The following is a 14860-nucleotide window of genomic DNA, read 5'->3' as shown; positions in this document are numbered from 1 at the left end:
TAGAAGACAGCTGATCCAAAACAAGGGGAAATGGTGTGAAACCTACCCGAAACACACTCAAGGCCCCCGGGACGCCGTCCAATCATACCAAGTAATACCAAAATATATACGGACCTACTCGAGGCCTCAAGTCACACAAAATAACATCAAAATCACGAATCACACACCAATTAAAGCTTAGTGGACTAATCCAAATTTTCGAATTACAAACTTATGCCCAACACGCCTAAACAACTCGGAATGACCTCAAATTTTATACACAAGTCATAAATCACCATATGAACCTGATCCAAGGCTTAGAATCCAAAACGAACATCGAGAACTACAAAGTCAACTATAGGTCAAATCTATGAACTTCTAAACCTTCAAACTTCCAACTTCGCCAATTAGAGCCAAATTCGAACATACGTCTAAGTCCAAAATCACCATTTGGACCCAACGGAACTACCAAAACTTCGATCTGAGGTCAAATACATAAAAGTCAAACTTGGTCAACACTTCCAACTTAAGCTTCCAAACTAAAACTAAGTGTTCTAATTCAATCCCAAACCTCCCCGAAATCAAACCAACCATCCTCGCAAGTTACATAACCATAAATAAGTACACGAAAAGCATCAAATAGGGTACGGAGATCAAATACACAAAACGATTGGCCGGGTCATTACAGTAATTGAATATCAACCAATCATTAAAGCTTGTAACTATCTGTTAATCTTTGAGTTTTGCCTGCGATCATGGAATTTTATCATCATTTTTGGGTGATGCAATATAGAGAGAATATAAACTGTAAAGTCAGATACAAAAGAGAGAAAATGTCAGAGATGGTGAACGGAAAAGTTGACCCTTTTGTAAAAATCGGAAAGGATAGGTCTAGGAAAGTGGGTATGGTTGGATAATAACCAGGTATTGAACAGATTGCCTCCACGTGGCAATGTAGAATGTGGGTCCGTTGGTCCGTTACTGAGAGGGGTAATTATATTCAAAATGGTAACGGCAAGAGTATTTAACATCTAATACGTTAATAGAGGATAAATATAATTAATTTTAATAGTACAGTAGGCAAATATCACTCTTTTCCGTTGTTAATAATTGTGCAAGTTCGCTATGCTAATATCAGACGTGGCTAGGTTTATCGATTACTTGTTTGACTAAGCTTCTCTAAGCTGAAAAGCACCTTTTTTTTTAAAAAAAAAAATGCTTTTTCTAAGGGAGAATGTCCGGATTTATCCTTTTACTGGTGTATATTGTTTATATTTGACCTCAGTTATACTTTTCATCCATTCTAGCCCCTACCGTTAACAAACTTTTCAGATTTGCCCCTAACCCTAACGACCCTCCAATGTGGCAGGCAATCCTTCGAATTTTTGTCCATGTCAGATGCCAAGACAGATAGTCCCACCAAATTAAAATACCTAAACCCATAAACTTGACCAAAAAAGTAGGTTTTTAAGGGCCACAAATACATACATTACACCCGTTCACTTATCAAGCCCAACCCATACCATAACCCATTACCCTTCATCCTTCCAACCTCCCCCTCTAATAAATATCATCAATAAAAATAGTGAACACCAAATAGAGAACCACCGATGAGTCACTAACCAACCCGAAAATATTCTCTTTTCTTATAGTTCTATCTTCCTTGTTTCTGCTATAACCAAACATCTCTCTAAAGAATCAAGAATCATCAGCGGAGATGTTTAAGAATGGTTTAATAATTGAAGAATTCCAAACGTTGTTCTAAAAATAAATATTTGTGTCAAAAATCTTGTTCTCTGCTCAAGTTTCAAGTTACCAAGACCTTTGTCTATTCAAAAATTCCAAACATTGTTCTAATTTAATTTTTGCCAAAATTCAGATTAAGAAAAAAAAAAAACAGATTTAGTTTGGGAAACTTAAGACTTTTCTCTATTTTATGTTTGAGCTATATGACGTTAAGCTGTTTGGAGTATACAAACCTTTGAATGATGGTTCTCATAAGTCTCGCTTTCACTTGATTTTGGATTTTTTTTATGGGAGATTAGCAAAACGAAGTTTTGTCTAAAATTCATGTTTCAAATGTCAATCCCTGTATTTGGCTAATACCAAAAAATACAAGATGAAACAAAGAAGAAGTAAATCATGAATTACTTAATTCTTACCCAGAAATATACCTTGGATTCACACGAACAACTTGAAAAAATAGAGTTATAAGTGAGGAAAATGTGTAACTAAAAATATATGAAACTGGACATTTTGGAGTAAAGGAACTGGAAAAATATTTAAGAGAGCAAGAAGTTTTATTATAAGGGCATCAAAGAATTTCTGACTACATATAAATTTCACAAAGAAACTGAGAAAGAGGGAAAATTTTATTTTGTGTCTCATACACCTTACACTAGTTGTATGAGGCATCTTTTTTGTCTTACAGTTTTGTGGACCCAATTTTTTGTGGACCCAGAATTGTAAGATTGTGGTCCACAAATTTATGACACAAAAAGGAGCCTCGCACAACTAACATAAGTTGTGTGAGGCACACCATAAAACTTTTCGAGAAGAGAAAGAGAAAGAGATAGGGGGAGGGTCAGCAAGAACATCTTTTGGGTCAAATTTATGGGTTTAGATATTTTAATTTGGTGGGACCATCTGACTTGGCAGCTGACATGGACAAAAATTCGAGGGTTTGCCTGCCACATTAGAGCGGCGTTAGGGTTAGGGGCAAATCTAAAAAGTTTATTAACGGTAGGGGTTGTAATGGACGAAAAGCATAATGGAGGTCAAATGTAAATAATATACAATAGTAGAGGGATAAATTCGGACCTTCTCCCTTTCTTTAAAATTGAAGTATTTGGCCAAGCTTTTAGAAGAAAAAAAGTACTCTTGTGTAGAAGCAGAAACATTTTTGGAAAAGCGGAAAAAAATAGCTTCTTCCAAGAAGCACTTTTAAGAAAAATACACTTAGAAACACTTTTTAAAAGCTTGCCCAAACACAAATAGATGCTTAGAAGCGCTTTTCAAATTAATTAGCCAAACACAAATTACTTTTCGCCAAAAGTACTTTTGAAAAAAATACTTTTTAAAAAAATATTTTTCAAAATAAGCTAATTTTTCCAACTTAATCAAATAGGTTATGAGTCATTATAATGGTTGTAATATTAATTTTCTCATGTGCAAGCTATTATGAAATTTGTCCCTATGATGTTGTTGCTATTGGAAACAAAGATTACATGTGATTATTTAACTCATTGCTTGTGCTACTGTCAGATGGATAGTCTGTTTGGCCAAGCTTCTTCAAACCTAGAAGTATTTTTTTTCCTAAAAAAGTATTTTTTCCTTCAAAGTTGAAGTGTTTGATAAGGTTTTTGGAAGAAAAAAAATATTTTTTGAGGAGAAACAAAAACAATTTTGGAGAAACAGAAAAAAATAGTTTCTTCCCAAAAGCACTTTTTTGAAAAAACACTTTTGAGAAAAATACACTTTTTACAACCTCAACCAAACACTAATTGCTGCTTGGAAGTGATTTTTAAATTAATTAGCCAAACACATTGTCTGTTTGGCCAAGCTGCAAAAATCAGCTTATTTTGATCGTACTTTTCTGCTTTTCTCAAAAGTGCTTTTTGTGAGAAATAATTTGTGTTTGGCTAATTAATTTGAAAAATAATTCTGAGCGGCAATTAGTGTTTGACCAAGCTTTTAAAAACTACTTCCAAGTATATTTTTCTCAAAAGTGCTTTAAAAAAGTAGTACTTTTAAAAAGAATCTATTTTTTTCTGTTTCTCCAAAAATACTGCTTCTGTATATCCTCAAAATCATTTTTTTCTTCCAAAAATTCGCCAAACGCTTCAACTTTTTAAAAAATAAATTAAAAAAATACTATTTAATAAAATCACTTTGAGAAAAAACACTTCAAGCTAATTTTTAAAGCTTGGCGAAGGAGGCTACACGTGCTTGAACAGGTTATCTCAAATGGCGAACGCGAGTACTGGTGATGCTACATAGGTGTACAGAAGCAGGAGGAAATACGAGTTTGTGGGAAAATTCTTCTTTTTGCCCCCCTAAACATCAGAAATAAAGTTCTGAGTTAATTAGAGTTGGGCTCCAGGAAAGGGAATGGGAATTTGGGGGATTAGTGCAAGAAGGAGTTGCATTGGTCTCTGCAACATCAGAGTGAGTGGGCAGTCATTTAGAGGAAGAGCATTTTCAGACTCCAAATCTGTTACAAGTGACGATTCTGTCTTGCCGGTGTTGATCATCGGCGCTGGTCCAGTTGGTCTTGTCCTCTCCATACTTCTTACAAAACTTGGTAATTTCTTGTTACCCTTTTCCCCTATTGCCCTATTTAGATATTTTCAAATGCCATAGGCAGAGGCGGAGCTCGGACTTAAAGTTTATGGGTTCGAGAATCTAATCTGTTTGAAATTACTGTGTTCTAAATTAATAAATTATATATATTGGATGAATTTATAAAGACAAATATGTGGTACGGACAAAAGCTACTGGGTTCGGCCGAACCCATAGGTCGTATTCTAGCTCCACCCCTGATAGGTGCTTGGTATGGAGGATACCTTTTTTACATGTAAAATACTATTGTGGAAAATTGTTTCACTTATCTTAAATCAGTTTCTGGACATTTTCGAGTGGTTGGTTGAATATAAAATCCGGTTGTACAATTAAGATGAATTACGAAATAGTTATGATCATTCACACAATGACTGAAATAAGTGAGATGGACCAAGAGTTGAGACGCTGTGAAGGAAAATGAGTTTAGGTCATAACTGAGGGGTGAAAATTATTTTCTGGGGTTCTGTTTTGATATTTGGACTATAATTTCTGTTTTGTATTCGTTAGGTGTAAAATGTGCGATCTTAGAGAGGAGCAAGGTCTTTTCCAAACACCCTCAAGCACACTTCATCAACAACCGGTCTATGGAGGTTGGTTTTGTCATGTGGAAGCATTTTTTTTTGTTTGCCTTTTGTTGTGTTGCCTAGAGAGTAGCTGAGATTTGAGAGTATTTTGATTGAAAGACGTTTGTTTTGATGTAGCTATTGTTTCTAGATATTTCGCAAATTGGATGGTCTTGGAGACGAGATTCTAAGATCTCAACCGCCAGTAGAGTTTTGGAGAAAGTTTATATATTGTACATCACTGACAGGACCTATTTTAGGTGCTGTTGATCATATGCAGCCTCAAGGTAGGATTTGTATATGTGGTTTGTAAATTGTTATGCTTTAAGTCATTAATTTATTCATATTGTTATTGCAAAGTAAATACTCTCCCTGTCAAGTTTTATGTTAAATGGTCTAAACTAATGCAAAATTAAGAAGTGAATATGACCAAGTTTTTAAGCGATTTGTCTTAGCTCTTCTACTCCTTAAAATGGATGCTGCAATGTTGTTTTCTCTTTCTTAATATATTGGTGAATACAAAATGTTACATGAGACGTTTTGCACTTTATGACTTTCTTAATGTATTGCTGAATACAAAATGTTACATGGGACATTTTGCACTTTATGGTTTCTTAAGTCATCAAATTACATTTTGTTCACCTCAGATCCTCTCAACATATGAAATGGAATTAAATTGTGCCCGTTCACAATCAGTGAAGATATAATTGAGTCAATTGCAATTTTAGATTGAAATTCAAGTGATCTCGAATCCATGAAATATTGGCAGGTTTATAACTACTATTATTTCAATAACGTGTCAGACATTTCTACATTCCAATGGAAAATATGTTTCGTTAAATGAGCTGGGGAGAGTAGTATGGTATCCATCTTATTAGATACACCTATTGCATCACAAATTTGTTGAGTTTGCTTCGTGGAAGATATGTCTTATATGCATATTGGTGATTCTTTTGTTTTCTGCAAACATTTTCCATTTTGTTTGTCAGATTTTGATCGGATTGTGAGTCCTGTCTCTGTTGCACACTTCTCCCAGTACAAGCTCTCCAGGTTACTGCTGAAGCACCTTGAGAAACTCGATTTCTGTATGATAAACTCTGAAAAGCGTGAGCATGGCTCTATTGGCGAGAGGAAGATCTTTATGGGGCATGAGTGCATAGCAATCAATGATGCTGATCATGGAGTCAGTGTAACGGCATCTTTCCTTACTGAAGGGAAGTATATAAAGAGAGATATTCAGTGTCGTTTCCTTGTTGGTACAGATGGTGCAGGAAGTACCGTCAGAAAGTCCTTAGGAATTAACATGAGAGGTGAAAAGGACTTACAAAATCTTGTTAGTGTCCACTTCCAAAGCCAAGAGTTAGGGAAGTATCTCATCAAAGAAAGACCTGGCATGCTGTTTTTCATCTTTAATAAAGATGCTATTGGTGTTCTTGTTGCGCATGATCTCAAGCAAGGGGAATTTGTCCTGCAGGTAAACCAGTTCTTTAATTATGCGAGAATTTGGCTCAGTGCTATAGTATCCACTTGCTTGCATTTATAAATCTGAATCTGTTGTTATTGGTTAACGGCATTATTGATAGCTTTGGTCAAAATTTTGTAGGTACCATTTTATCCACCTCAACAAAAGCTTGAGGACTTTAGTTGCGAGGTGTTTTTCTACTCTTTTGTTGAATCTTTTGCTTACTCTATCAGTTCTTAAAATTTTCCATTAGTGGAAGAGAATGAATCAATGGGTTTTTGTTCCTCCGGATTTGTTTGGATCTACTACAATATGGGGGCTATGGCTGCAATGCTTGACAGTTGAACTAATATGGTTTATTTACCATGTTGTTCTTTGTACTTTACAATTGGTTGTAGATGTGTAAGAGATTGATTTTCAAATTGATCGGCCAAGAGCTTGCAGACGTCAATGTGATGGATATTAAGCCTTGGGTGATGCATGCTGAAGTAGCTGAGAAGTTTCTGTCTCGTAACAACAGGATAATCCTTGCTGGTGATGCTGCTCATCGATTTCCTCCTGCCGGTGGTTTTGGTATGCAATCTATTTGTGCATTGATTAAGTTTTTGTTTTGTAGAGCTATTATCTTGTCAAGTCTTAGATATTTTAAGGATAACTTTATTGCAATTCCTTTGCTGCTGAGAGAGTTGGGGGAGGGGAGGGGGAGAGAAAATAAATTAATGCATAGTCGTATAATGTATTATTGTCATTGAGACGAACGAGGCTGCTTCCTGAGATGCTGATGTAAAGGTAAAAATCACAAAGTTATTTCTGAGGGAGGCAGGTAAAAGATTTCAGCGTAAGCATAAAATTTCAAAGCTATAATTAGCTTAAATTAAGCCCAAGATAGCTTTAGCAGGTTGGAGGAGATCTGAACTGCAATCAGTAACCACATTTTTATGTTAGCTACTATGCATTGCACTGGTAATTTAACACAATTGATATTGTATCTGACTATAGACCTAGAACTTGATTGTTATATGGTAATTTTAAGAACAAAATCAAGTAAATAATTAAGTTTATAATAGTGTTCCCTCTCGAGCATTTAAAGCTTTTGAATGAGATGGTTCAGTATGCAATCAAAGCTGTCCTTGTCCCTATCAACAAAATATGACATGCTTGGCATGAATCCATGGTCAACTCTTAAAGAGTAGTTTTTAAAGGCATAATTAGGGCACCAAGGGTGTGACCTAGCAGTCGATGAAGTGGGTGAAAATCTTTGAGACCTAGCATCTGTCTAAGCCTGGGCGGGCAAAGTTAATCCGATACTTGTGCTGGCGAAGGTAGCAGGTATCCAGTGGAATAGTCGAGAGTGCGCGTAAGCTGGACCCCACCATTATTAAAAAAATACATTAGGTAAATAATAGTGTCATTTCCCCTTGATAACTTATTAAACGTTTAGATGAGATTGTTCGAATATGAGAAAGATATCTCAAAGAGAAGGGGAAAAATTAAAAGAACCTGTAGGAATGTTTTCTATTCCGCAGGGATAAAATAACTGCATCTTGATAACTTTTAAGTTAGGTGGTGTGAAGATCTAAGGTGTCATGCAAGATGCACCCTACTCCACTTCATGGAATATATCTGCAGCTGTTGTTGTTGTTTATTTGAGGATTTAATAGTTCAGACTGGGGGAAGGAAATATGCTCAAGATGTCTTCTTTTATTCAGGGATGAATACTGGTATTCAAGATGCTCATAATCTTGCGTGGAAATTAGCTTCTGTAATCAAGGGTATCTCACCAATATCAATTCTTACCTCGTATGAACTAGAACGTAGTCAGGTATTCATTTCCTCAATTCTTGGTTTGATAATGCATATTAATATACAATATTACCGATTTTCTGATTTTCTTCCTCTGAGCTTCACACACTCCTTAAAATGTTTCAGATAGCCCAATTTAATACAGCACTTAGCGTCCAAAACTTTAAGGCGGCAATGAGAGTTCCTGCTGCACTTGGTCTTGATCCAACAATAGCAAATGCAGGTAAAGTGCAAACTTAATCTTTATTACATCAGGGCAATGATAGTTCCTGCTGCACTTGGTCTTGATCCAACAATAGCAAATGCAGGTAAAGTGCAAACTTAGACTTAATCTGTATTACATTAATATCTGATTAAAGACATTATGTGTTTTTGCCTGCAGTACATCGAGCTCTTAATAACACGGTTGGTTCTGTTCTGCCATCTGGACTTCAAAGGACAATATTAGATGGAATATTCAGCATTGGTCGTGCACAACTCTCAGATTTTGTATTGAATGAAAATAATCCACTTGGATCTGCAAGGCTAGCAAAAGTAAGACAGATATTTGAAGGAGGACAGAGCCTTCAGCTCCAGTTCCCTGCTGAGGATCTTGGTTTCAGGTTGCGTATCTACTTTTATGTTATCTATTTAATGCAAATTGCTCAAGCTGATTTTGTCATTAAAGTTGTCTAGTTCATGGGCTCCTATAAATGCTGGATACTGACTCAACTCTGAATAGACTCAACTCTGAATAGAACTCCAAAAAAAGACATCTCAGGTGTACGCCAGATGATTGTTTATATCTTAAATAATCCTTTTGGCAATACTTGTTTGCATCAGTACTCTAATTTCAATGTGTTTACATTAGGTACCGAAAAGGAGCATTCGTGTTTGATGATTTTAGTGGGTTGAATGCGCATGAAGCACCTTCAGGACGAAGGAGGGATTATATTCCTTGCTCGGAACCTGGATCAAGGCTCCCTCATATGAATGTTAAACTGCTTTCTAACCCGTCAAGTAAGGTATGGACTCTTTCAAGCGGACATTGCCTTTGTAGGAGCTGGACCTTGTTAGATCATGGTCTTTTCATATCGTTCATCTCTTGGCACATGTTTGGAGATGTTAGTTTGATAGTTAAATAGTAGTAAATAACCCTAATCCCATATGTATTAGGAGTAAGACATGTATTATATATAAATAGGGCTCATTGTATCATTGTCATAATTAATCAATAATATTTTCTCCCGTGCATTCTCACATGGTATCAGAGCTTCAGTGAGAAAATTATCGCTGTGCATCATTCCAGCGGCCTCCGGGAAGAAAAACCTCGTTGCCGTGCAATTTTTCCGGCGACTTAAGAGGCCGTCCGTAACAAAAAGCCACTTTTCGTCAGTGTTGTGCAAAAACCAATACCACCACGAAGTAGATCGGCCTCCGGCGACCAACCCATAAAAAATTCTCCGTCAGAAGACCCCCCACGTGCCGCCACGCGCCGCCGGAAGAAATTTTCCGGCGAAGCTCCGATGCCCACGCGCCGGCGCGTGACAGTGTTTCCGGCCATTTTTTCGCGAAATTCCTTCAGGACAGCTTGCTCTCCTCACAATTCCGAGCCTACCCATCTAGTTCAAATCAAATTCCGACCACTTTGAGTTTTTTCCGGCGAGCTACAGTGATTTTTCTGGCGTGAACAGTGGTCCCCAAAAAATTTCTGCTTTTTCCGGCACGATATTATAATGGCATTCGTATCCTAAGCCTTTAACTCACAATCCGTTGGATCCAATGCATTGAATCCCATCCAGATGGTTTCTTTACTGGATTATATTGAGTTCCTTCAGTACAAAACACGTAAACAGACATCTTCAGGATTAGCCTCCGTTGTTCCAACAAATAGTAGCATGACTTGTGTCTCCCAATCTCCACCTTCTGAGTCTTGGGTCATTGATTTAGGTGCATCTGATCATATTTCTGGTAACAAATCTCTTTTCACTAGTATTTCATATTCTCAATCTCTTCCAACAGTCACAATGGCCAATGAGTCTCAAGCCATGGCAACTGCAATAGGTCAAGCAAGTCCACTTCCTTCCTTACCTTTAGACTCCGTTCTTTATGTTCCTAGTAGTCCTTTTAATCTCATAGCCGTTAGTCGCTTAGCCAAATCCCTTAAATCTCCTGTTTTATTTCTTGATGACCTTGTTTTTATACAGGAACGCAGTACAGGGCGGATCATTGGTACCGGACGTGAATCAGATGGACTTTATTACCTTATCCTTGCAAAATCACATGGACTCGTATCTTGTCTTCCTCCAATAACTTGTCCCGTTACTGATTCACCAGATTTGTTACATAAACGGTTAGGACATCACAGTTTGTCAAAACTTCGGAAAATGGTACCTGGCTTATCTCACTTGTCCACTCTAGAGTGTGAGTCATGTCAGCTCGGTAAGTATACCCGCTCCCATTTCCCGCGGCGTCTTGATAATCGAGCAGAGTCACCTTTTACTTTAGTCCATTCAGATGTTTGGGGTCCTAGTCGGGTCAGTTCTACCTTGGGATTCCGCTACTTTGTCAGTTTCATTGATGATTATTCCAGGTGCACTTGGATATTTTTGATGAAAAATCGATCCGAGTTGTTTTCCATTTTTCAGACCTTCAACGCTGAAATTCAAAATCAATTTGGGGTTTCTATTCGCACATTTCGTAGTGATAATGCCCTAGAGTATTTGTCTTTCCCATTTCAGCAGTTTGTGAACTCTCATGGGATTATTCATCAAACATCTTGTCCGTACACATCCCAACAAAATGGGGTAGCTGAAAGAAAGAATAGACATCTTATTGAAACTGCTCGTACTTTACTCATACAATCTCATGTTCCGCTGCATTTTTGGGGAGATGCAGTTCTTACATCTTGTTATCTTATTAATCGTCTGCCATGTTCAGCTATCCAAAATCAAGTTCCATTCCCTGTCCTGTTTCCCCACTTACCTTTGTTCTCTTCCACCCTGTGTCTTTGGGAGTACGTGCTTTGTTCACGACCTTACTCCAAGAAAAGATAAGTTAGCCCCTCGTGCTCTTAAATGCATATTTCTGGGTTACTCGAGAACGCAAAAGGGATATCGATGTTATTCTCCTGACCTTCAACGATTTCTTATGTCTGCTGATGTTACCTTCTTTGAAACCCAATCATATTTCACAGGTCCAGTTAATCACTTAGATATTTCTGAGGTGCTACCGGTTCATTCTTTTGGAGATTCAGTCCCTATCTCCCATTCATCTTCCTCCATAGCTCCACTGCCTACAGTTCCAGTTGCAGCTCCACCACCTATAGCTCCAGTGCCACCACCGAGTCCAGTGCTACCACCTAGTCCAGTTCCACCAACTATAGCTCTAGTGCCACCACCTAGTCCAATTCAACCTTATACAGCTCCACCACTCCTGACTTATCATCGTCGTCCGCACCCAGCATCAGGCCCAGCTGATTCACGTCCTGCACCTGACCCTGCTAATACTGCGGACTTGTCTCCTCTTAATCAACCGATTGCACTACGAAAAGGTATATGGTTTACACTTAATCCTAATCCTCATTATGTCGGTTTAAGTTACCATCGTCTCTCACCATCCCATTGTGCATTTGTGTCATCTTTGTCCTCTGTTTCCATCCCTAAGTCTACAGGTGAAGCACTGTCTCATCCCGGATGGCGACATGCTATGATTGTCGAGATGTCTACTTTACATACGAGTGGTACTTGGGAGCTTGTTCCTCTTCCATCGGGTAAATCGACTGTTGGTTGTCGTTGGGTGTATGCAGTCAAAGTTGGTCCAGATGGCCAGGTTGATCGACTTAAGACTCGTCTTGTTGCCAAAGGATATACTCAGATATTTGGACTCGATTACAGTGATACTTTCTCTCCCGTGGCTACAATTGCATCAGTCCGCCTTTTTCTATCCATGGCTGCTGTTCGCCATTGGCCTCTCTATCAGTTGGACATTAAGAATGCTTTTCTTCACGGTGACCTTGAGGATGAGGTTTATATGGAGCAACCACCTGGTTTTGTTGCTCAGGAGGAGTCTAGTGGCCTTGTATGTTGGTTGCACCGGTCCCTCTATGGTCTAAAGCAGTCTCCTCGAGCCTGGTTTGGTAAGTTCAGCACAGTTATTCAGGAGTTTGACATGACTCGTAGTGAAACTGATCACTCTGTATTTTATCGACATTCTGGTTCAAATCTCTGTATTTATCTGGTCGTTTATGTTGACGATATTGTTATTGCTGGCAATGATCAGGATGGTATTAGTAAGTTGAAGCAACATCTTTTTCAGCACTTTCAGACTAAGGATCTGGGCAGATTAAAGTATTTTCTGGGTATTGAGGTCGCTCAGGTATTGTGATCTCACAACGGAAGTATGCCTTAGATATTCTTGAGGAGACAAGAATGACAGGTTGTAGACCTGTTGATACTCCGATGGATCCGAATTCTAAACTTCTGCCAGGATAGGGGGAGCCTCTTAGCGATCCCGCAAGATATAGGCGGTTGGTTGGTAAATTAAATTACCTCACATTGACTAGATTTGACATTTCCTTTCCTGTGAGTGTTGTGAGTCAGTTTATGGATTCTCCCTGTGATAGTCATTGGGATGCAGTTGTTCGCATTCTTCGGTATATAAAATCAGCTCCAGGCAAAGGCTTATTATTTGAGGATCGAGGTCATGAGCAGATCGTTGGATACTCTGATGCTGATTGGGCAGGATCACCTTCTGATAGACGTTCTACGTCTGGATATTGTGTCTTAGTAGGAGGAAATTTGGTGTCTTGGAAGAGCAAGAAACAGAATGTGGTTGCTCGGTCTAGTGCAGAAGCAGAATATCGAGCAATGGCTATGGCGACATGTGAGCTAATTTGGATCAAACAATTGCTCAAGGAGTTGAAATTTGGTGAGATTAGTCAGATGAGACTTGTGTGTGATAATCAAGCTGCTCTTCATATTGCGTCAAATCCAGTGTTCAACGAGAGAACTAAACACATCGAGATTGACTGTCACTTTGTTAGAGAAAAGATACTCTCAGAAGATATTGCTACAAAGTTTGTGAAGTCGAATGATCAGCTTGCTGATAATTTCACCAAGTCCCTCACTGGTCCTCGTATTAGTTATATATGTAACAAGCTCGGTACATATGATTTATATGCACCAACTTGAGAGGGAGTGTTAGTTTGATAGTTAAATAGTAGTAAATAACCCTAATCCTATATGTATTAGGAGTAGGACATGTATTATATATAAATAAGGCTCATTGTATCATTGTCATAATTAATCAATAATATTTTCTCCCGTACATTCTCACAGGAGAAGCCAAATAATTGAATCAAATGGGGATTTTTAATTTATCTCGATCTTTGCAATAGATTACAATATTCAACCTGCAGTCATCCTGTTTCAGGTTTCATTATTTTTTTCTAACAGTAGATCTTATTCAGGAAATATTCTCTACTCTAGACCTTGTATCTGGAGATAAGGTTGAGTTTGTCCTTATAATAGCACCACTGGAGGAGTCCTACTATCTAGCTCGAGCTGCTATAGAGGTGGCGAACAATTTTAAAGTGCCTTTAAAGGTTTGTGTAATATGGCCAAACGGAAGTATTAATGAAACCGGAAGAAGTGAGGCTGCATCGACTCCCTGGAAATTTTTTGAAGTCGTGGAAGTGAAGAGCTCATCAGATTTTCCATCCTGGTGGGAAATGTGTCAGATGACAGACAGAGGAGCCATTTTAGTGAGACCTGATGAGCATATTGCTTGGCGTACAAAATCCAGAATTGCAGATCCCATCGCGGAGATGAAAAAAGTTTTCCACATTGTTACAGGAGTTGATTGCATCTGATTGCACCTTTCGTGAAATTTTTACCCCGTAAATCATGGTAGGCCTGGCGTTAGTACTTTGCTTTTTGGATAAACAGTTACCTCGTACCTATGCTGGTGAGAGGCATTAAATACGGAAATGGTTTTCGGAGTTTAGTTGTAGGAGGCGTGTAGTGGAAATGACACCAGCTAGCCACTTTTAAGCATGTTGTTTAAAATATATTCACAGTTTACAATGTGTTTAAGATTAGCTAATTTCACTCAAACTTCAAGACACAACGTCCTAGATTTAAACCTCAAAATTCAAACTTCAGGACATCATGTCCTAAAGTTCGAAGATTGTATCCTGAAGTTCGAATTTTATGTCTTGAATTTTAAATTAGTAGTATTTGAAACTAGCAGCTCAAAAAGTATCCTGAATTTTCAAATTCAGGATACTTAGTCCTGAAGTTTAGGTGAATTGGTTAATCTTTAAATACATTGTAAATTATGGATATATTTTAAATATCGGATTTAAAAGTGGTTATTGCTACCCTTCGCTCGGGCCTGTACAACTCAAAATTGTATTGTTATTTATTAAACTTGCTTTCTATTTCTTTTTTCTCTTTTGTATGTTTCTACACAAAAAATTAATGTTAAACTTTGATGAATTTTCCTTACTTTTCTCCTAAGACGGAACGCAAAAGAACAAACATAGGTAACAACAATCTTTTTTTGCAGTTTTGTCAATTCAGCATTGCTATTAAAGGTAGATTAAAGATCCCAATCCCAAATTGATGATAAAATGAACTACTCAACATACACACATTTATTTGGTCGAGCATTTCTTGTGCTTCAGTTATCTTAATCTTTTGTTGATGTTAATGTCCTTTTTTCAAATGCT

General features: G+C 37.8%; 1 protein-coding gene across 2 annotated transcripts; it reads left to right on the top strand.

Moving 5' to 3' along the window:
- The first annotated feature begins 3899 nt into the window (after positions 1 to 3899).
- On the top strand, positions 3900 to 14636 carry LOC104249500 (uncharacterized). 2 transcript variants are annotated; one of them, XM_009805936.2, is made up of 11 exons: positions 3900 to 4282; positions 4828 to 4910; positions 5035 to 5170; positions 5873 to 6357; positions 6487 to 6534; positions 6744 to 6918; positions 8055 to 8167; positions 8275 to 8371; positions 8531 to 8750; positions 8999 to 9152; positions 13598 to 14636. In XM_009805936.2, the coding sequence occupies exons 1-11, from the start codon at positions 4090 to 4092 to the stop codon at positions 13997 to 13999; spliced, it is 2106 nt and encodes a 701-aa protein (XP_009804238.1). In that variant the 5' UTR covers positions 3900 to 4089; the 3' UTR covers positions 14000 to 14636. The 2 variants fall into 2 exon arrangements, with proteins under 2 accessions (XP_009804238.1, XP_009804239.1); XM_009805937.2 differs by lacking the exon at positions 3900 to 4282 and having other exon boundaries at positions 5022 to 5170.
- The last annotated feature ends 224 nt before the right edge of the window (positions 14637 to 14860 follow it).

Source organism: Nicotiana sylvestris, chromosome 11 (genome assembly GCF_000393655.2).
Source record: "Nicotiana sylvestris chromosome 11, ASM39365v2, whole genome shotgun sequence".
Taxonomy (NCBI): domain Eukaryota; kingdom Viridiplantae; phylum Streptophyta; class Magnoliopsida; order Solanales; family Solanaceae; genus Nicotiana; species Nicotiana sylvestris.
This window is presented reverse-complemented; position numbering and strand designations above follow the sequence as displayed.

Coding starts and splice junctions, on each gene's coding strand:
- LOC104249500 (XM_009805936.2), top strand. CDS start 4,090: ATGGGAATTTGGGGGATTAGTGCAAGAAGGAGTTGCATTGGTCTCTGC. Junction 4,283..4,827: donor CATACTTCTTACAAAACTTG/GTAATTTCTTGT, acceptor TGTATTCGTTAG/GTGTAAAATGTGCGATCTTA. Junction 9,153..13,597: donor TTTCTAACCCGTCAAGTAAG/GTATGGACTCTT, acceptor GATCTTATTCAG/GAAATATTCTCTACTCTAGA.